Here is a 23,871-nt window from a genome sequence, read left to right on the forward strand (position 1 = left end):
AATGTGAAGAGTATCTCTGCTTTCTTTCCAACACTGCTACCACCTTTTCACATGAATAAAACACTACCTTCCTACTTACTATTCAAAGATTTACAGGATCTAAGCCTTAAAGAACTTCATCTCATAGCAAAGTGCAGAGCTTTCAATATTTACTTCGAAAATGTAACAAATAATATCACTGTTTCTAAAAGATTAATGAATCTGCAACAGATCAAATTTTCACTCCTTTAGAGCACCAGGAACAGCAACCGAGTGCAGCGTCTGATGCACAGACTCGGATGTGAATGATCGAAATTGTTTATTACAAGTTCTCATATCACTTGTCTACCTTCACAAGTTTCCCTTTTCTAGCTTTCCCATCCACCCCTACAACTTTCCCATCCATCTTTACGTATCAACAGGACATTCTACAAAACACTCCTCAACCTCGACACAGCTCTTCAACTTCACACGGGCGCTTATCCTATCAGACCCGTGAGACTTTCCTTCTTCTCCTAGAGGTGTCCTTGGTTCTCATGCTGTTTATCTTGCTCCACAGCTTCTGCTCTGGACAGTTTTTCTTGTCTTCCCACAACCAAGAATTAATTTAGTCAACTTTATTCCCAGTTTGTAATTAAGAAGAAAAATATTCCAAGCCAAATTTAAAGTAAAGCCAATTTTAATTACCTTTGGCTGTGCTACTGTCCACTGTTTGTAACATTAAGTCCCTTTCAACAGCAGAATTGAAGTCCTCCTGGGGTTGAATACAATTCTCCTGCTTAAGCCCTCTTCTGACCAAAGTGAGCTGAACTGTTTGTCCAGTGTGTCGCAAAACATCAACTGCTTGTTGGTTAGTAAAACCCTGAAGATTTGTTCCATCCACCTGCAGAATGAAATAGCTTATTAGCAGAAAGATATAAAGTGTCCAGAGTAAAGCAATACTTTCAGTGCTCAGCATCAGAATACAAAGCAAGCAGAACAAAAACCTGCAAGACATAACAAAGGTTCAATACACTAACCACTTTCACTTGAACACTCATTAGGTAGCTACATCAGCTAGCTACGAGTCAACACTATAGCAAAGTGGGGAGAAGTATTCTGGTTGCCCGTCACAACAAGGCCATGAAGAGCTGAAAAGAGTCAGGAAGCACTGTTCAAGGTGCCCCATACAGCCTGCCTGATTACTCCAACACCCCCACCTTCAAGTAGGAACTACTTGGGGGAAAAAAAAAAGTTTTATGAACAAATAAGTAATACATAAACAAAACAAATAGAGCCATGGTCAGGACAACTAGCTAGAGTGGGGTGAGGAGGAACACAGTCATTCACTGTAACAGGAAGAAGTACAGAGCACAGCTCTAGGCTCAAATAATCTCAGACACAGGGAAGTCTGCTACTGAACACAATGAAGTTTAATTTCCCTATCAAGCACTGTACCAGCTGCCCAGTTGTTATTTATAGTCCAGTATTTTAATGACTACAGTTTTAGATATTTTACCTCATTAATTCAGTTTTGTTTTCTGAATACTCCGGAGTTGCTCAATTTCATCCCACTGTCCCCAGCATACACAACTTTTTGTTCTTCTTACTGTAAACTCAAATCTCACACTTCCAAATGAGTAATCTCTGAACTACCTTCCAGGAGCATAACAACTCCTTACTCCAGTAAGGAGTTTGGGACTATCTGACATATACACTCCATTATTATAACTGCTCCTGAAAAAAGAACAGTTCCATTTTCACCTTTAATCATTTTCTTGCTTTTCTGAACTACTTCGAACTCTGGCATCCTTCTAGATGTTAGGTAATGAAAAATGACCGTGACTATTTAATGTTCCCTACATCTAAGTAAACCACATTTTTCCCCTTCTCTATCTGCAAGTCCAGATGTAAGGTTCAGAAAGTCAAAATTCCTAATAACGTTTTAATAACATACGTTAAAAATCATTTTGAAAATAGTTCCATAATTTGTATCAAACTGTGAAACTCTGCCTTTATGAACCAGTTTCAACAGTCCTACTGGTAAGTGCACAGGAGCAGATTTCCTTAAGAAATTAAGTTACATGTGAGTTACATGTAGCATAATCAGAAAGATAATGTAATTAAAGGCTCAGTTAAAAAGGATTGACCACTTCAGTGACAATCTTAAATGTTTTAAGCAAGTATTTTACAAGCGTGTTTTAACAACTCATATAAGAATAGAGCTTTGCAAACTTTTCATCTCTTTGCTTACTTACAACTATAATTTGATCTCCCACATGGATTCTGCCATCTTGTTCAACAGCGCTGCCTTTTGTAATGCTTTTCACAAAGATGCCAGAAGGCTCTGGTATGAAAAAACAGAGCAATTTACAGTAACTAATAAATCAAAGAAACAGTTTAAATAATGTAAATAATTACCACTAATATCATCAGCGAAGAGAGACAAGAAAGAAATTACAATCTACAAGATAAGCAAAAAAAATCAAGAACGTACATGTTTTAAATAAAACATATATAATATTATTTTTCTAAAAGATGAGTCTCATATGTTTGCATTGGACGTGATTTTACTCAAGATTTTGCAACTCCAAATTCCCACTGGTTTCAACAAAAATCAACACTGGCCAAAAAAAAAAAAAAAAAAAAAAAAAAGCATCTATTTTTCTGTTTTTCTTGGCTAGATTTAAAATTGAAAAGCAGAAAATTTGGTTTGGGTACACTACTCTGGTGAAATCTGTATGTTCTGTATGCTCAGTATGCTTAAAAAATTGTGTGCTTGGGTAAATAAATGCAGAATGTTACAAACAAGGACTAAAATGTTTGCTCGAACCAGCTTTCCAGTAAAGCACTATTTGATCCAATTAAAAAAAAAAAAAAAAGAGAGAGAGAAAAGCAGAAAAAAATCCAAGCCTCAAAATAAATCCAGCTTAGACAATTAATCACTTTGAATCAGAAGAAAAAGTTAGATACACAAAATAACTATGGAAAGTTTAATTAAAAAAAAAAAATCCCAACAGCAATTTTGAAAAAAGAATCAGTTTCAGAAAAAAACCACAGAAAAATGCGAAACAACTTCATCTCAGTGAAGAGAGAATATCTAGACATCCTACATGGATGACTGCAGTATTATATACAAAATAACATTAGCATGAACTGGTACGAAATCACGGTCACAGCCCTGTAAAAGGGTTTTAACAGCTGTCAAGATATACCAGTGTCTTCAAAGACCAAAAGACTTGTCTTATCTAACCTCAGTATGACAAAATTTAGCAAAGAGGAGGGTCAGATTTCTGGTTTGCTCTAATTACTGTACTCAACTTACGAAAAGACAACAAGTATATTTAAATTATGAGAATGACAATTGTTTTCTGGCTTTTATTAGTTTTTTTTCCTAGGTTTTGAGAATATTTAAATGGTTCATCTTCCTAGTTTCCAAGTATTTTTATATCCTGTAACAACTGCATAGTAAGATGTTATTTGTCAGGTTAAAGAAAGATTTAAGTAGAGTCCTCATTGTCCAGCAGTTTTATTGCTGATTTATTTGTCAGATGAAATTGTTCTTTACCTAATTGTTATGTCATAAAATTAAGGATGCTCAATTAGCACCTAAGGTATGAAGATGCTGTAATGCAGTCACACATAGCATAATAATTTAAAATCCATTCAGTGAAAACATGCTGTGACATCTATCACCCGTTCTATGATTTTATTTGCCTTTTGAAGCTTTTACTGGAAGATACTAAAGAGCATACTTAAATCAACTGTGACTATTCTAACTTACAGAATAGTTTGTCTAAATTGCTTCAGCTTCTCAAAGACAGTTAATTATGCCAGTAATATGCAATATATCTACCCATAAGGTTTCCTAACATGTATACGAGTAAGAGTCATAAGCACAGTATTTTGAGAAGGTTTAAGGAATATTTGAAAACTGTGCCTTCTTAACTGTGTTTTATTTGCCATATCCTTCTAGGGAGGCACCAGAGAGTTCTGAATCATTACTCTGAAAATTGTAATTGAAATTACACAGAAAAAATACACAACTGTACATGAACACTGATGCACTTATTTACAGTGTGAATTTGGGAGCCAATGAGTAAGTTAACTAAATCTGTAACAATCCAAGGGATCAACAAACTCTGAGTATAGTCAGAGGTCACTGAAAGGAATTTTTGATCTGCTAGTTAATATTATACATGCTGCTTAAAAATATATATATATATACAGTAACACTTCCTGAAACTCATCAGAATGTTAATGTGTTAGCTTGTCTTTAAAACTGAAAATCTGTAGGAATCTATAATTACCTGATGTTTTGTCTCCAATGTAACCAGCAATAGTTATTCCTAATCCTTGGATATTTTTAGTGAGTTCCACATCAAACTTCTCTCCTTCTTCACAACTATCAGAAGTGTCTGTCTAATAAGAAAAATATTAAGAAAGCATGCAATATTAAACATAGACGTGAAGAGAAGAAAAAAAAAAAAGGTACAAACTTTATTTTTGCTCATAAAAACAGAGAAGTTAAGCATAGGCAACATGTTTAACCATAAAGCAACACAAATCATGCCTTCTCCAACTCTTGCCTCTAGGATATTACTCTTCAGGCTATAAAATCATTTGATGAGTAAAAATGACTAGAATTTTAAAAACTGAACAACAAACCTCTTCTACACTAAGTTACAGAAACTGTTTTTAAATACCATATGATGTAGCTTACAGATTTTCTGGAACTTCCTAAAAACCAATCTTAGACTCTCATCTTAAAAATACATTCTTCTCCTATTTGTATAAATTCCTGTTCAATAACTACAACTATTTTTTCCTATGCATACAAGTTTAAAACAGAATTAAAGCTATTTAACTGAGGCAATTATTTTTCTTGTTCTTTGGAAGACTTAAAAAATTTTTATTAGACAGTAGCAATTGAAGTTCCACTTAGCTAAATAATGACAACCTCCACTAAGACCTACTGCATCCCTCCAGACGTCCACAACAAAGAATATCATGGCAAAGAATTCATTTACTTTTTGTTAATAAAAGTATCCATTACAGGAGAATGTATATTAAATTCACATTTCAGTAGTAATGCTTTAATATAACACAAAAAAAAAAAATACAATTTAAAAATCTTAATCTCAACATTAAAAAACACTTTTTTTCAGAAATTTCCATCTTTCAGCTGTCTGAAGTGTGTATTTACTATCCACTTCCATAGCTGACAAGTGTCAGTGCTTGGCTACGTGTTCATACAGACATCAGTACTTACGAATAGCTATTTCAAATATATGTGTAAGTACAGTAAAAATCTATAATGAACCTGCTGTACTCCTATTTCATGTTGCCTCTTGCCTGGTAAGACAGGCTGTCCTGTTCTCTCTTCCTTCCCACCCCTCACCCCTCCAAAAAGAAAAAGACACTTCAGGAGAGCTATGATACTATTTGCTAAAAGAGAATCTGACTTCTGATTTCAGCTATTTATCTGAAAAACTCCATCTAAAAACACAATCAGAGGAAAAATAACATTCTAGTGCTTTAACTACCCTTTACAGTTTTGGAAGAACAATATGCTCTCACAAGAGCATCATGCAGACTTAGGCCACTATGTTTTTGTAAGGAAGCAGACAAATCAAGAAAAGGTGTTTCATCATCACCTTCACTTCACTGACGTTTAATACCCAGATTCAATTTGCTGAGGCTTGCAGCATCATTGAGTGTTCCCTCCTCCAAGAAGCCTCTGTGCAGGCAAAAGCAGTTTTAAATCAGTCTGCTCCTGACAGGAATGGTGTAGTAGGTATTAAAAGCAAAGGAAATGAAGGAGGCAAACAAATGAGGCCTCTTGGAGGCTCACAGCTTTTTTTTCAGTATATCAAATTCTACATATCCTGCAAATGGCCTCATTGTGTAACCACAGAAAAGCAAATGCTCAAAAATATATACAGATGAATTATAAAATTCAGCTTCCTTTCTCAAATTGTCACTTTACAGATCACTAATAGGTCATATATTATTCATTTTATCTACAGGAAAGCCATGGTCTAATGCCTCAGTGCTTCAGAGACAGCAGCAGAGACATCACTCTCTCCTCTTAAGAGACTCCAGAATGACTGAAAGTGTGCATGTTAAGATTAACTATCTTAGTTAACCTTATACTCATTCAGACTGTTGTGGTTATATCTGTTTTTTTCCACAGATCCCATTACAACAAACAGAATGTAAAACAATGGCAGTTATGTAAGGATTTATTAAAGAAGGCTTTTTAATTTTGATGCATCTGAAAAGCAATTTGTAGCTAGCGAGAATATATCTAAAGAACAACAGGAAAAAGTAAAATGGAAAATTCTTTTCAAAGCATAAATTTTATCTATATGTAGGCTCAGAAGCACCTTTTTGTCTCATATATTCCACATATTCACATTTAATTGTATCTGATTATAATTACATATAATTATGTGACAAAACATTAAGAGCTTTAAACTAGATTTGAAGCAGGAAGAGGATAAAACCCAGCTGTTGAGAGATGAGCCTACAGGCTGGAGCTGTGTGTGAGACCAGTAGAGCAGCTGAAGTCCACCTACAATGTTGGTGATAACCTATCAGATGGCATGCCACAATCAGAAGGGCTGCATTCTAGTGAGATGCTTCAGTCTAATACACAAGGCACTGGATACAATGAAGCACATTCGAAATGCAAGATGAATGCAAGGTAAGGAACAGTTAAGAAGAGAGAAAAGCCTTGGGTCAGTCCAGAGCTATGATGTCACTGCTGTAAGTGAAATAGTGGGAAAAGTCCTGTGACCAGTGTGCTCTGAACAATTACAGGCTTCTCCGAAGAAACATGCAGAGGAGGAGAAGCAGAGTGGTGCTGCCATATGTAATGCAGGGGCCGGACTGTATAGAGCTGTCAGCTAGTGATTACATACAGTCGAGAGCCTTTGGTAATGACTTTCTCAAGTCAGATATTAATTTCATAGATATCTTTTCACAAATAATTAAAGTACCTGGTAAGGACTAAGAGACAAGCAAATAAAGATGATATTGCTGTGAGAATCCTCGATAGACCACCCAGGCAGGAAGGTAATACTGATGAATTGCTTCTAAGAAACTAAGAGAGCCCTCTGCCTTGTCCTTATGGAGGGCTTCAATTTGATAGACATTAACTGGGACACCACACATCTTATACAAGCAAGTCCAGGAGATTTCTAAAACACCTTTCTAGTACAGGTACTAAGGGAGCCAGGGAGGAAAGGTGCCCTCCTAGATTTGTTGCTTGTGAACACAGAAAACCTCACTGCTGGCTATCTTGACCAAGTGACCATGATGTAGTCAAATTTAAATTTTTTGGTGATAGGAGGAAAACTGCCACAAAAACGTCAACCCCAGACTTGTGGAAAGCAGATTCCAGACTGCTCTGGGAACTAGTTAGGAAGCTGGGATATTCATTTTGAAGGCACTGGAGCCCATCAGTGCTGGTCACTTTTTAAGTACCACCTCCTGAGAGCTAAGAAATAGGCAATTCCAAAACATCAGAAGTCAAGGAGGCAGGGCAGCAGGCCTGAAACAGGGGGCTTCTTCTAGAGCTTAGGCAGAAAGTGTACAGCCACATGAGAAGACTACAGAGATGCTGTTTGCCTTTGCAGGGAGAAAACTTGTGCAGCTAAAGCTCAGTTTGAGTTGAAGCTGGCCAATACTGTAGTGGACAATACAAAGGGGTTTTTAAAATATGTTAACAACAAAAGGAGGAGAAGAGAGAACATTGGTTCATTTCTTGATGAGAATTGTCACCTTAAAAAAGGGAGAGATGAAGATGAAGCACAGATATTTGATGCCTTCTCTGCCTCTGTAACACTGATAGTGGGCTCTGGGACTGCAGATGCCCCATTTTGGAGGACTGTGACTGTGGTAACAATCAATTCCCAGACCATTTTGAATCGGATGCATATAAATCCACGGAGCCCAATGGGATTCATACCAGGATTCCCAGAGAGCAGACCAAATATCATCACAAGACCTCTCTCAATTATTTTTCACTGGTCTTAGGAAACGGTAGAGGTTGAGTGGAAGTGGCAAACACTGTTCCAGTTTTCAAGAACGGCAAGAAAGAAGACCCCAGTAACTACAAGCCTGTCACTTCAGTGCCTGGTGAAATTATGGAGAAAATTATGCTGGGAGTTACTGAAGAACACCCAAATGACAACGTGGTCATTGGTCACAACCAACACAGTTTCATGAGGGGAAGGCTCTGTTTAACTAACTTAATTTCCTTTTATGACAAGCTGACCAAGGGAAGCCAGTTGGTATCTTTTTGGATTTCAGTAAAGCTTTTGATACTGTTTCTCACAGTATTCTACTGAACAAAATGCCCAGCACATAGCTAGCCAAAAACCTACTGTGGTGGGTGAGCAACTGGCTGAGAGGTTGGGCCCAAAGAATTATAGTAAAGAGAGTTACATCAGGCTGGCATCCAGTCTCTAGCAGGGTTCCCCAGTGCTCCATTTAAAGGCCAATTCTCTTTGACATCTTTATAAATGACTTTGAGGTAGGACTAAAAGGTGCTTTTATCAAGTTTGCTGATGATACTATTCTGACTGTCACCTCCCTCTCCACCCCTTTTTTAATGCAGCCCTAAACACAGTTGGCCTTCCGTGCTGCAAGCACACACTGCTGGCTCATGTCCAGCTTCTCGTCAACCAGGACACCAAGTCCTTCTCCACAGCGCTGCTCTCAAGATCTCCTGGTTTCTTCTCCTGGTTTGCAAAAATACCTGGAATTGCCCCAACCCAAGTGCAGCACCTTCTACTTGGCCTTGTTGAACCTCATCAGGTTCTCATGTGCCCACTTCTCCAAGCCTGTCAACTGATGATATGGAAATAAAAATGATTCTGAAGAGAAAAATTATAAGTGAACTGTGAAATGTTACAGAAACAGCATGCTCTGAAGAAAAAATTACACGGATACTTTCCAAAGCATTACTGCAAAATCACAAGCAAGTCCAAGGGTTAATTAATCCAGAAGTTATTCAGGTTATATCTTTATTTCCAACCCTGCATCTTGGAAAGATTTAAGCATGCAGTTCCTTGCAACGTGGACTGATGACATTTAAAATCTCCCAGAGAGTAAGATAAAAACACTGCTACTGAGAATAAAAATGCTGACTTTTGAGAACATAAGCATGAGAGACATTCAAATAGAAGTTAAAATAAAATTATGTTTGAAATATAGGTATGCTACAAGTATATTTACTGTTGCTTACTTGTTTCTCTGGTGTCGGGATGGGTACTGGAGTACCTGGAGGGACTGCTGGTGGAGGTGGTTCCTCAACAGGACCTCTTGCAATTACCAGTTTCACTCGATTTCCACACTGCCTCAGAACTTGTGCCACCTGTTCACTGCTCATTCCAGTCAAGTCAGTATCACCAATCTTCAAAATGTGGTCTCCACTACATAATCTCCCATGCTGGATGGGAAAAATAAACAGTGAAGTAACCACCCTGCAATTTCTCCCATAAATAATAAAATTAGGGAATGACTACACAGCTTTAGTAGCGTGTAACGCATATGAACTAGAGACTACTTGAATACCAAATCAACATCCTCATAGCATGGTAGAAGACAAGTGTGTTACCTAACGGCACACTAATTTTGCTAGATATTTCTCAAAAAATATTTTGGACATTCTTTATTTACACAGTCACCTAAGCACGAAAAAAAATGCACATAGTTATGACTACCACCTGCTAATATGTTACAGTTGTTTAGAGAATTCCAGATTTCATTTCCAAACACAGCATAAAAAGGTATACTCAGCATTATAATTCTATTTAAAAAACAGCTTTCAGAATTAAGCAAAACTTAAAATACACTTCTCTCTTAGTGTGATTCAGTTAGTTATACTGTTTCACACTTCTATTCATTTAGGTTTATTCTCCTATTTAAATAATAATAATGTTCACAAAAATTTAGCCCATAGGAAAGTATTAAAGTGTCTCTAAATGAATTTGTCTGTTTGCTCAGGGTCGAGCTCAAAATGGGTTCTGATGACCACTTTCACATAGGTAGCTACACAGCCTGTGTTCTAAAGCAGACCTATGAAGGCTGACGCTTGCACTAACTTTAAGAAAGCCTAACGGAGAGATGTATAATCACCATTCTTTCTACCTGCATGGGCAGAGGGGACAAAATGATTACTGCCTTCTTGAATTACAACTCGTATATTCATGAAAGAATTAGAGGTCTAAATGCATCAGTACCAAACCTACAGTAGATGTAAAAAAGCAATGTGGAAACTACTTCCACTTTTATATTCAAACACACAGATTCCCAGCACCAAATAAACCTTTACTAAGGAAAAGATTCACCATATACTCTCCTTCCTACACTTCAAAGTAAAAAGCTAGCACTAGTTAGTATAAAAGTAAAGAGAAACTTCACACTGTATTGAATGATAAATAGAAAGGTTTGTTGAATTTACCTGATCAGCTACCCCTCCTGGGAGGATGGTCTTAACAATCACTCCTGTTGACTTTCCACCAACTATCCCAAATCCCAAACCTGAGCCATCATTTACCAGCTCTATGGTCTCCACATGCTGCCAGTGCACCTCAAAGAAAAAAACATTAAATTTGCAAACGATAAAAATAAGAATTTACATATTAACACTTATAAATATTTTCTCTTATTCCTCAAGTATGGTTTCAAACAAAGAAAGGTAGGAGGAAGGGTAGTCAACAGAACCAAAAGTTCAGTTCAGTTGGAAGGGACCTACAAAGCAAAAGTTAAAACATATTAATGTGGGCATTATCCACTGTGTCATAAACACTAATGATCACAAGGAATCAAGTATCTTGCTAAGAAGTTTGTCCCAGTGTTTGACCACTTCCACAGTAAAGAATTGTTTCTAATGTCCAATGTGAACATCCCACTGCATAGCTTTGTGCCTTGGCCACACATCCTGTCATCATTTAAGTGGGCTGTCGTCAGTTAAGAAGGTCTAGCCGCTCCTGAAAATGATTGCTGAAAGAATTTATGCAACTATCTATGACAGTCCACCTCCTTGTCGGTGTGAAAATAATACTGCTGCTTCTAGGAAACCTCACAGAATTGGAAAACAAAACCTTCAAGTATGTGCGTATTCACACTGGCACACGAAACACATCAGAAAGTATAAACCCCATTCAAAGACTAAGACTAAATGCAGCAGTAGAAATTGCAAGTAATGTATTAACAGAATTTCTCCCTGTGCAGTGAACAAAGCTTTCTGAGTTGTCTGCAGCACTGCACTGAAATGACTCTGACTGTAGGCTTTATTTTGCAGCAGAAGTGTAACTGCTCTGAAAGACAAACGGTAGTTCACACAGTACAGTACTGAACAGATGACTGGAACGTTCATGGTATTGATTTGTTCTTGCACTAAACACATCATTAACCCATCTGAAATTTAAAACCAGAGCTGGTGTTCGATCAGGAAGGACCTCAAAAATAAAGTGTTATTTTGGAATAAATCAAGATACTGCAAATATAAGCCACATGATACTTCTTGGTATCCACAGCCTTAACATAAACCAAAGACAACAAAACAAATCCCAAACAAAAAAGGAGGGCTTCAAGAAAAAACTACTTTTCAGAAGCAATTGAAAACTAAGGGAAATGACTAGAAATGACTAGAAAAAACATGCATAAGAAAAAAAATGAATGAGCTATGGCATGTTTTAAAGGAACATTTTTCAAAAAGAGATTTGGGAAATACAGAGGTAATCACAAAAAGAAAGAAGTACGCAACACAAATACTGCAAGAAAGCAGGCCTATCCTGTGCACTGACAGGAAAGGGTTATCTGATCTGCAATATTTCTGCACACATAAGGAAACAACAAGGCATGGCTTCTGAAATTCTGTTACCAAATGTTTTATGCTAGTAGTTAAAATACACTAAAATAGTTGAAAGAACGTTCCATATACCTCTAGTTACAGACTACCCTGAAGAAGACTCACAGATAAATGAACAGTGAGATCCAAAGATACAACCCTGGGGGGAAGCAAAAATGTATCAGCCATTACATGAGGAAGATACTAGGAAGAGAGAAGCATAGCATTACTGTTCTTCTGATTTATCTTCTCTTCATCTAGATGTGTAAAAGCTTTCAAAAGCAGCAGAGCTGACTTCTGTGCGTCCTAAAGTGTGCCCCTACCTACAGCATTTTGATAGCTTCCTCTACTGCTTTATTTGAGACCTACTCTTAGAACAAAGGAGCAGAGAAGTATCCACTGAGCTGGTTGTGCGGATTAGTATGCAGTTCCACAGAAATTTATTTTTGCCCACAAAAGGAAAAAAGAGCTCTTGTTGACTGCTATGTTAAAACAGAACTTTATACAGGAATGTAAATCTGCTGTATTTGCAATGTTGAAGATACAGTTTGGCAGATGGAAGGAGTATGGCCAACATTGAGATCCCCCCAGCAAGGCTAAGCATTTTCTACTCATTGCATGGGACAAAGTGCAACAAAGATACCTGGAAGAAAAATCTGCAGATGAAAAAATATACATGCAAGTTACAATAAAAAAATCCCCAAATATTAGATGATCTAAGCAATACACACCCAGAAGTGAATACACAGACACCTGGGTTATACTCACCGGGTTGGAATGGGCTGAAACTGTGCTAGCAGCAGATGGAGACCGAGAAACTACAGGACTGATGAGCTGAGGAAAATTGCCTCTGGCCACAACTAGCTGGACATTATCTTTTGCTTTCTGTAGGATGCTGATAGCCTGTTGATGTGTAATTGTCTGATCAAGGGCTTGTCCATTAATAGCAAGGATTTGATCTGCTTCCTTCAGCTTTCCATCTCTGTCACATATGCATCAACCGGGAAGGGGGGTGACAAACCAACCAAACAAGAAAAATCAAAAAAGTGTTGCCACAGCAATTATAATATTTTGACAGTTTTCCAGTACTTTCAATATCCTCTTCTCTATTTCAACTACTTTTTAATCTTTCCCTGCAGTTCTGCTGAAAGGAGCTGATGCAGCACCCTGGTGATTGCTTCCTTTGAAGCTAATCCTTCTGCCACTCTCCCCTGGCTCCTACCCCCTAGCTACCTTTCTTCTCCCTGTACCTCCATCCGAGACTAAGCATATTAGATCTCAAGTCACTCCCAACCATTGCCTGGGAACTTATGTATATTCCCAACTTTGAGCCTCCTGCCTAACAGACCAACTGCTCTACTTTGTTCAGTGCACCCATTCTGAATATTCATCAAACCATTGACTGGAACACACTTCCATCAAGATGTTATGGTACCTAGTTTTGTTTCATACAAACAAACAAACAAAAAAAAAAAAAAAAAAAAAGGAGGGGAAGGAGGTGCACAGAGAAAAACCGGAAAAAAAAAAATCATAAAATAGATCCCTTTTAAGTGAGAAAAAAAGGCATGAATAAATTATACAATAATTCTTCACTTTCTGACAAAGGAAGCACTACTGTAAAACTACATACCAAGCCATTCCCTAGACCCACTTCAAATGAACGGTATAAAGCTTACACAGACAAGTTGCCCTCTGCCTCCTTCACTGCTTCTATCTGTTTCACAACACAGTGTCCCAAGCAGGGACACTGGCCACGTCTTCAGCATCCTAAAGTGGCAGTGCTTTACAAAACAAAGGGCAGTACTGCGCATAAGAATCCATATTACACCAGCTTCTATATTACAAGTAGTCAACAACATTCACAAAAAAACGCTATTTGGCTTTAACATACAATATTTTACTTGTGAACTTGAACTATTTGCCAGAGGGCTCTGAAATATTTATTACTACCAGGATCTTTCTGATCTTTCTGATCATGACTGTAAGAACTGTAATAGTGAGTAATGCTAGGCTGCATGGCTCAGGGTGCCAAGTGAAGCACATGCTCATACCACAAATATATAAACTCAAATGTAGTGTGACATTAACACCTGGCACAGTACAATATTTCAGTTGTCATCTTACCTATGTGCCACACTTCCCTCCTGGATTTCTTGCACAAATATTCCTAATTCTCCTCTGTTTTCACTCTTGAGCCCCACAACACTGAAGCCCAGGCCACCACTCAAAGGCTTAATAAGCTCAATTGTCTCAACAGGACGACCCTGTTAAGCAGAAGAAATAAAAGGGTACAGATATTAAAAGTGTCAAAGAGCAGAATTAGTGAATGTGGTAAACAATTTGTTAAATGAATTTTCAATCTGACCTCTACAACTGGGCAAGGTTACATAAAGTTAGTAAGTGAAACACAGTTATTCAGTTCTGAAATGTAACTATCATATCAGCGTGGTAATTATTACTAAGGATTTGAGAGAGAAGAGAAAAAAACAGGAAAAATCAGCTCAGTATAGAGCTCAGGTTCAAGAGTGACAAAACTAGGATATTCAGATCTGTACAATCTCAGAGGGTACAGGACAAATTTGATGCAGGACAAGAAATAAAAGGATGGAATTCAAAGAAAAAGCATAAGTGTGCAAAAGGCGTTCTAGAACATCAGAAGACTTCCCATATCCAGCTCTTTCAAAGGTTAATTAGAAAAATTCCAGAACAGATGCATGGCCATTCTCAGCCACAACCTGATTCACATACAACTTCTGCCTACCACAGAACCACACAGCAAGGTCAGAAAGGAAAAAGGAATTTCTCATCTTATTTTCAATGACATAATTAGCTTTAATTAGTTATGTACACAAGAGCATGCTATACCAAAGCATATCCTATGTATGTGCATCAGTGACCACAGAAAGACAACAGCATTCAGATCTATGGGTGTCATACTGCCCAGCTAAAGACAGTATCAGCAGAAACAACATCAAGGCTACTTTTCCAATACTGTTTTCTCATGTACCAACTGCTTCTCACATTAAAAGGTTACCTTTGTTTTGTTTTTTATAGGAAGTATGTTACTCTTTTGCCACATTTCAGGATTAGCAGAAAATATGGTTACCTGGGACATACTTCTGATCAGTTGCTCAAAGTCATCACTAGCGGATTTCCCATTAATCTGTGGAGTAATGGATCTGATTGATGCTTCCAACACATCAGCTGGGCTGCCATTCTGCTGAGCCAACAAATATGACTCATTATGCGGTAAGGACCCCGTATTCACACCATGGTGGAGAAGCTGAGGGAATTCACTAGTGGAATGTACAGAAGGAGTAATATTTACCTGAAAAAGATTAATAACAACACATTTAAGGATACACCAGAGTTCTTCCTACTTACCATAAAGCATCATGACTGGTTAATAGCTTTTAAAAAAATATTATAAATCCCATTTTCTGACTTTAGAAATATTATTTAAAAATTAAAAATATATATATTTGTAGTTGATGACAGTTGTAAATCATTAGCTAAAACATGACAGAAGGTGAAAATAGCAGCCTGAAGTACACTAACGCTGGTGGTAAACAACTGAACAAGCTTTTTCTATGCTGCAAAGCTTTTGGAAAGCAAATTGTTCAATTACTTTACAAGAAAAAAAAAAGCACGCACATTTTGATGAATGAAAAGAAACCTAATCTATGATTTAGGAAACAATGATCTGAATGAAATTTCACCAGTCTGGGTTTCTCCACCATTACATACTAAGGCGGTCTCTGTGACATTCCACACTTTAGAATTACAAACAAAATTACCAAGCAACTCCATTGTCACCAGGCTGATCTGAAAACCAGTCATATACAGACAGATCTGACAATACCCTTCTGTTACAGCAGAAAATAAGAGAAGTACCTACCTTGCACAGACCTAGTAAATAACCTAATTTCATGCAGCTCTCAAATGGCCAATCCAATGAATGTCTGGGAATGAGGGAACAGATACTACTTTATACAAATACATAAAGCTCAGGAGAAGAAGCCCTCAGTTACCCATTGCTTCACTTTCTTGTTTACTATCAACAGGGACTGTTTTACTTTACATCAGTTTCATGCATGCGTGACATACTAACCTCATTTTAGGGCCACTTTACTTTGCCCTCAAGTAACAGTAACAGACTCACAGTGCAAAAACTCTCGCAATCTGTACAACAGAGAGAAAATTGATTCTCTGTCCTCAAAGCCTTCTTTCTAAATTTCAAAGATCAAGAAAAATAATCTCAATTTGAGAAAGTAATCTAAGATAGCCACTAAACCAGTTTCAACTGTTTAGGCTACTGCCTTTAAATTATTCTCCTAAAGGCCTGGTCAGAAGCTATCAGTATAACTCTTCACCACAGAACTCCCCCTCACCTAGGTGATTCAGGAAAATGTATCAGAACAAAGGTCATTTGTTGAATATCCTATCTGTCTGGATATAAGTATCAAGATACAGAATAATAAAAGGTAACATTGGAAAGAAAAGCTCTCAACAGCATCAAGCCTTCTTGGCCACAACAAAATGGAAAAATAGTGTACTTTTGAACTCAAGTGACTTTCATTGCAGTGACTGTGTTCTGTTGGCCAAGTTCAGGAAGAACTACTTGTTACATTTCAGACAAATCAGAATACTTAAAACATACACACATAAACTTTCTTTAAAAGCATACAGTCATTTTTGCAAACCTGTAAAGAACAGACTGGTAAATTTTGTTCCACAGTAAGTGCATTCAAGAACAGTCTGATCTCCCTTAGGTTGTACGTGTGGATATAAAACTAAGAAAGCCCGTGCTTTACTGTGTTTTCTCATCAGCTGGAGCCCACACTACAGATTAATTCACTTTCACATTCCCAATGTCAGTGACTTCCATTTATAAAGGTTTGCACTGAACTTGGCCAATTAACATGCTTAGTTTTTGTTCTCCTCCACCTTCAAATCTACTAACACATTCTCCTGCCATATTCCTTCCTATATAACTGTCATGGGTACAATCATTATTTTTAAAAACATTTTATACCATTGTAATTAGCATGCCTCATACTATTTCTGTTTAAAAACATTTTCAAATTGTCACAGCAATTAAAGTGAATGAGATGCAAATTCAAACCGCTTCCTGTAGACTCAAGGGCTACACCCCAGAGATATGGTATCACAAGTTTTGATCAGGCAGGTATGTGTTTATTTTCCAAATTTCTGTGCTCATTGCAGAGAGATTTGGAAAAAAAAAAAAAAAAACACTTAACTACCAAACCTGCTGAAAATTATCATCCTCAAATTTTGCTTGGTGGAAAGAGTAAGAAGAGAAATCATCATCTTCATCAGGAAAGCAAACAACACTAGTCTAAACAAGGCAACAGCACTGTGCGAACAAAATGATTCTTCTCCATGAAGAGGCGACAGCTCATAAAACCTCTCCATGAACCCTTTGAAGACTTTGGAGTGGTGATTTCATATTATGCACGCTTCAGTAGGAATGATTAAACCTTCAGAAAAATACATTAAATAGTTAGATTTCATTTAGTACAATTCTAAACACAACAGTAGTCTGTCTTGACACCCCTTTAATGTGGCAGAAACTTGAAGTTTCACCTGCCAGAACAGCAAGAAGGGTCACTGATATTGCCATCAATTCTGTGAAACCCACGTGTGCATGAAAACCAGCTCTGAACAGAGTGCATAGTCATCTTCCCAGACAAAAGAGGGAGAAGAAAGATTTTTTTTTTAATGACTTCTAAGAGCAAAATTTGACTGTAGAAGTAAATAGACTCCAGAAGTAAACAAACAAATAAAAAGTTAAGAAATATAACAATCACCTATCATCTTTCCATCATGTATCAGCATTCCTGGTCATCTGGAAAAGTCCCAGAGGATTAGATGCTTGCCAAAGTGACTCCAATCTACCAGAAGGATTCAGGGAACTACAGGCCTGTCAGCCTGACCTCAGTACCAGGTAAGGTTATGGAACAGACCATCTTTAGGGAGATCACATGGCATGTGCAGGACAACCAGAGGATCAGGCCGAGGCAGCATGGGTTCATAAAAGACAGGTCCTACTTAGCCAACCTGATCTCCACTGTGAGTGACCTGCCTGGTGGATGAATCTGCCTGATTTCAGCAAAGTCTTTCACACTGTCTCTCACAGTATTCTCCAGCTGGCAGCCCATGGCCTGGACAGATACACTCTGATGGGTAAAGAACTGGCTAGAAGGGTGGTGAAGAAAATTAAATGCAGCTGGAAAACAGTCACAAATGGTGCGCCTAAGGCCTGTCTTCTTCAATTTCTCTGATAACCTGGATGCACCCTCAGTAAGTTTGCAGATGGCACCAAATTTGCACAAAGTGTCTATCTGCCCGGGGGAAGGAAGGCCCAGCAGAGTGATCTGGACAGGCTGGATAGCTGTGGTAGACCAAAGGGATGAAGTTCAACAAGACCAAATGCTGGTTCCTGCATTTTGGCCACAACAACCCCAGGCAACACTACTGTCTTGGGGCAAAGTGGCTGGAAGACCATGTAGAGGAAACAGACTTGGGGGTGTTGGTCAACACTCAGCTGAACGTGAGCCAGCAGTGGCCACCCCTCTAATGATATAGCCCAGGATACTATTTGCTTTTCGAGCTACATGAGCACACTGCTGGCTCATGTTAAGTTTTTTATCCACCAGGACCCCCAAGTTCTTCTCTGTAGGCCTGCTCTCAAGGACCACTCCTTCCAGTCTGTATAAATGCCTGGATTCCTCTGGCCCAAGTGCAAAACTCTGCACTTTGCCGTGTCGAACCTCATCAGGTTCACCTGGGCCCACCTTTCCATCCTGTTGAGATCCCTCTGAATGGCATCCCTTCCTTCCACCGTGTCAACCGCACCACTAAGCTTGGTGCCATCAGCAAACTTGCTGAAGGTGCACTCAATTCCATCATCAATGTCATTGATAAAGATGTTAAAGAGCACCAGTCCAAAGACAGACCCCTGGGAACACCACTTGTTACTGGCATCCAGCTGGACACAGAGCCATAGATGACCACCTTCTGTCTGCAGCCTTTCAACCAGTTTCTTATCCATCAAGTGGTCCACCCATCAAATCCACATCCCTCCAAGTTGGAGATAAGGATGTGGTGGGGGACCATGTCAAAGGCCTTGCTCAAGTCCAGGTAAATGACATCGGTCGCCTTTCCCTTGTCGACCAATGCTGTCACTCCATAATACAAGGCCACCAGATTGGTCAAGCGTGACTTCCCCTGGTGAAGCCATGCTGGCTGTCTCGGATCACAAGCTCATTCCTCATGTGATCAAGCATATCGTCCAGGAGGACCTGTTCCACGATCTTCCCAGGCACAGAGGTGAGGCTCACTGGCCTGTAGTTCACCGGGTGCTCCTTGCTCCTTTTCTTGTAAATGGGAGTGATGTGACCCTTCCTCCAGTTATCTGGAACCTCACCTGACAGCCATGACTTTTCAAATACGATGGAGAGAGGCTCAGCAACCACCTCAGCCAGCTCCTTCAGAACCTTGGGATGCACGCCATCCGGCCCCATAGACTTGTGCACATTCAGTATCATGAGGCGGTCTTGGACCTGCTCTGTCCCCGCAGTGGGGGGGGGGGGGAGACCACCCCAGTCCCCACCTAGAGGTTTAGGGATGCACAGCTCAGGGAAGTATAAAGTCATGCACTTGGGGAAGAATAAACAAGAATAAATCACACACACTTGGACAAGTTAGAGGACAACCTGTTGGGAAGGAGCTCTGTGAAGAAGAGCCTGCAGCACTGGAACAGGCTGCCCAGGGAGGTTGTGGAATTTCCTTCTCTGGAGATATTTAAGACCCGCCTGGACACCTACTTGTGTGAGCTGGTGTAGGGAACCTGCTGTGGCAGGGGGGTTGGACTCGATGATCTCTGGAGGTCCCTTCCAACCCCTACAGTTCTGTGATTCTGTGATTCAGGTTCTGGGGGACAACAGGTTGACTGCATGTGAGAATACTTCTTTGTTTTTGGCTCAAAGTTTGCCTTCTGAGGCATTTCTTGTGACAAGACCCTGACTTATCTAGGAGATGAGAGGCGGATGTTGCTGCGTGGCAGTCAACATCATTTGTGGACAAAGCATTTCTTTGGGGCTGTTTGCATTTGGAAGAGAATGACTATCGCGGTAACTATCTCCCCCTTGCTTCCTACAGAGACAGTAGACTTTGCTTTTATTGCCCATCTCTCCTATTGCTCTCTTGCCTCCTATTGCTTTCCCTTCCCCATCTCCCTTAATGACTAGGACTTGTAATAAACTGATTGGGCTACGATTTGACCTGTTGTTTCTTAATCTCACATTGGGTATACATATATCATAGAACCTTCTCTCATTGATAATCGAAACGAGACACCATGAGCCAGCAGTGTGTCCTTGTGGCCAAGTAGGAATATGGTATCCTGGAGTGCATTAAAGAGAGCATGGCCAACAGGTCAAGGGAGGTGATCTTCCTCCTCTACTCTGCCCCATTTAGGACTCATTTAGGTTCAGCTTTGGACTCCCCAGTTCAAAAAAAGACAGGCTTTTCCTAGAAGGAATCCAATGGAGGGCTACAAAGATGATAAAGGTTCTGGAGCATCTCTTGTATAAGAAAAGGCCAGAAAAGGCCCAGGTCTCTTTAGCCTGAGGAAAAGCAGACTGTGGGCAGATCTGATTAATCTCTATAAATATCTATAGGGAGGTGGGAGGCTCTTCTTGGTGGTGTCCAGCAATAGGACATAATAGTGGCCTAAAAATTGAACACAGAAAGTTCCATACAAACACATGGAAGAACACCTTTAAAGTAAGGGTGACAGAGCACTGGAACAGGTTGCCAGAAAGGTCATGGAGTCTCCTGCTCCAAAGATACTCAAGATCTGTCTAGATGCCTATCTTTGTGACCTATTGTAAGGTGCCTGCTTTAGCAGAGGGGTTGGACACAACCTCTTGAGGTAACTTCCAACCCTTTCAATTCTGTGATTCCATGCCCACCTTACTGTCTGTAAGTCCAGATTTTTCCATTAATTTCTCTCAGAACTTTTCCATTTTACCATGATTTGCACACTTCTAGCATAAAAGCAATCCCAATCTGTTAAAGCCCTCTCTGGATAGAATGGTAATGTCCTTTGCGTTTCTGGAAGGCTCCTTTACACATACAAGTGTAGTGAGAAATACACAATTCTGGAAAAATCATGTCATGTACAAAATAAACATATAAATCAAGAAAGCTTCAGTAATTCTATCCCAACCCTAAAATAAAACAGTTTAACAAGACATGAATGATGAAAAGATACTATGTATTAGCTTGCTCAGATATAGAATACAGCACTTACCTGCTTACATGCACAAACAGCAAAGAAAAATAGAGCTGCACCTCAAAAATTAAGTAAAATATGTACCCCTCACTACCATTTGTAATACGTATTCTCTTTCAATCTGAAATCCTTCTCATCCATTCAGCATCCAGTACTACACAGTCTTCAGTACAGAGAGGAACTCCATGTGCATCCCACACAAATTTCTATGAAGGTTTTGCTAGAACTGCTTAGCAGGGTATCTATCACTTTAGGTAGATAGCTTCTCTGTTTCTAATGTTCAAACAGCAGAACAGTCAAGATGACCATGTTATCTTACATTAAAACACATGACTAGTATCACAGTTTTCTACTTTAAGTAATTTTGAAGAGTTCTTACATGTGCAGTGTTCATTAAAACACATAATTTTCCACAGATATATATTAACTTTTTTTCTCTCTGGTAGAAAACTTTCACATCCTGTTGCTAGAACAGAAGTAGCAACAGATCAAATATTCATATTTTAGAGCCACATCATTTGTTTCCATAGACAAAATCCCATTCAAATCACCAAAACAGTGCTCACTTTGTCAGCCTGACACACCGTCTCTTCTGTACACTTTATGAGCAAGCTACTAAACTACTGCAAAGGTGTGAGAACTAAATGAACTTCTGTATTCCTTCTGCCTTCCAACAAGTGCTGAGATGGAAGTTGTTCATGTTTTTTCTCAGATGTTTTTCCATTAGTAATTATTAACTTGATGATTCTGAAGACACTGGATAGCTTCTATTTGCATGACAGCTGACATATTGAACACCTTCAATACCAATTTCAATACAAATTTGAAAAAGTTAATCTCAAACATTCAAGTAAAACTATGACTACAGCAAACTACAATGTAGTATCAAACCCCAACTGTTCTATAATAATTATCAGTAACATTTCATTTTTTCACCTTGTTTTTCCTTTAAAGAAATATGCATTCAGTGGAGGATGGGTTAACAAGGGAAGCTTCTGAACTGTGATGAAAGCTTTAAGAAAATTACCAAGCCATTAACAGAGTGAAGTTTTGTGTATGTATGCATGCATGAAAAAAAACTTTAGATTCATCTTCTCTTCTAAAATAAACATACACAAGCTCTAAAATCACTACCATTATAAAATGGCATTTATAATGACTTCCAGAGGTAAAATGCTAGAATCCTCAGACAAATTAAAAACTTTCCTCCCTCCTCTCCCTTCAGATATAGGCTTATAGCTTGTAGCAGCTAGGAAGAACTGGTGTATATTATTGCTAATCATTGAAGCATTGGTCATTTCTACGGGAGCAATAAGCCACGTATTGAAATCTCAGGATGATAATGCTATTGTAGTTTCAAGACAGAATTTTCAAAAAATGCAAGCTGCACTGCTGTGCAATAATAAAGTCACCGTATTACCCTGGAGAAATAGCTTTATGGAAATGCAATCATGTAAGTACTGTACAAAAGAATATTGCTTTGTTTTATAATTTGGCCAATGATAATTGTCTGATTGGTTTCCTCCTTGCTGTGCATAACATCTGCAATATATGGACATAATCTGGCATAAGCAAAAAGATGACAAGGATAAAATTTTTAAGCACGATTAAGTCCATATCATAATCCTGCAGACAAATGCTGAATGTAATCAAACAGCACTTACATTTGGCCGTTCAAAACGCTTTTAATAAAAATGAAACTATTCCAGTCATGCCTGTTACCTTATCAGCTTTCAAAGCTATGTAATCATCATTGCTAAAAACAAAAAAGAACAAATTCTTCCTTTATCTGCATTTTAGCGTCACTACATACACAATGAGGATACATTTCACTGAATACATCTGTGTGCTGAGCATCAAAAAAGTCAGTGAGAGCAAAAGCAATATCAGAAGCATCAGAGCACAAGTTAGCCCTGCAGCAACCCTGTGTGAGAAGTGGCGGGTGAGGACCTGCTGGCAGGCTCCCTGAAGGAGGCTCCTGAAGTGCCCCAAATTCTTCTCCAAAGGAGAAGGCAGTATGCACAAAAACACTGTGAAAGCAGCACCAAAACCTCCTTTAAGTTTCCTGCAAAACAAGCAGCAGTAATACATGCAGAACCCTAATCCTCAGCAGCGCTTTGAAGCACTCCTGGTAACTGTGTCTTCACCCCCCCCCAGAGCTCTATCCTCACAGGGGTATAAAGCAAGCAATAACAATAAATTTTTTTAAAAAATAAGCATGTGAGGAGTGTAGCCAAGCCAAAGGATTTTTTGTTCTGGTAGAGAGAGAAGGAGAAAAGGAGGCAGTGGATGAGCAAGAGACGGAAAGGAAAAGAGGCGGTAGACAACGTTTGCCAGCGCTGTTTTCTTTAGTATCTTTTATATAGAAAATACTGTTGAAAGACCTAGAAAATTCAAGATATCACCATTTCTGCTACTCTTTGTCAGTCTCTCAACTCCCAACAGCTAGACTGCTCTTCAAAAGCTGAAAACATTCACAGAAGAGTATGGTTACTAAGAAAGGAAAAAAATCTCCCTGCTTCAGTGCTCTTCAACTCAAGTGACAGGTGAAGTCAGGAGAGCAATTCTCTATCAAATATTCTTTAAACATTCCTAGATTTTTTCCACTCAAGTTTCTAAATCTGCAGAGATAAATCTGCAGAGTAAATAAATCGTGTTTGCTCATCTAAGGAAAAAAAAAACACCATATTGTTAAAACACCTGCCAATAGGCAGCAAAGCATCAG

At 38.7% G+C, this 23,871-nt stretch overlaps 1 protein-coding gene across 7 annotated transcripts in view; it reads right to left on the bottom strand.

Moving 5' to 3' along the window:
- The window catches only part of MPDZ (multiple PDZ domain crumbs cell polarity complex component), a 102,814-nt gene that overhangs the window by 67,249 nt on the left and 11,694 nt on the right, over nt 1-23,871 (bottom strand). For 5 of the 7 annotated variants that reach the window (XM_042826934.1, XM_042826929.1, XM_042826933.1 and 2 more), the window contains exons 4-11: nt 14,931-15,152; nt 13,949-14,088; nt 12,593-12,806; nt 10,433-10,561; nt 9,215-9,418; nt 4,269-4,380; nt 2,217-2,305; nt 667-862 (exon numbers count right to left, since the gene is read on the bottom strand). In XM_042826934.1, coding sequence (XP_042682868.1) covers nt 667-862; nt 2,217-2,305; nt 4,269-4,380; nt 9,215-9,418; nt 10,433-10,561; nt 12,593-12,806; nt 13,949-14,088; nt 14,931-15,152 — 1,306 coding nt within the window. The remainder of the gene's footprint in view (nt 1-666; nt 863-2,216; nt 2,306-4,268; nt 4,381-9,214; nt 9,419-10,432; nt 10,562-12,592; nt 12,807-13,948; nt 14,089-14,930; nt 15,153-23,871) is intronic. The other 2 variants (XM_042826935.1, XM_042826931.1) reach the window with 2 other exon arrangements.

The sequence above is a fragment of the Centrocercus urophasianus genome, unplaced genomic scaffold (genome assembly GCF_019232065.1).
Source record: "Centrocercus urophasianus isolate 14NV4802_14NV808 unplaced genomic scaffold, USGS_Curo_1.0 seq_27, whole genome shotgun sequence".
In the NCBI taxonomy this organism is placed as follows: domain Eukaryota; kingdom Metazoa; phylum Chordata; class Aves; order Galliformes; family Phasianidae; genus Centrocercus; species Centrocercus urophasianus.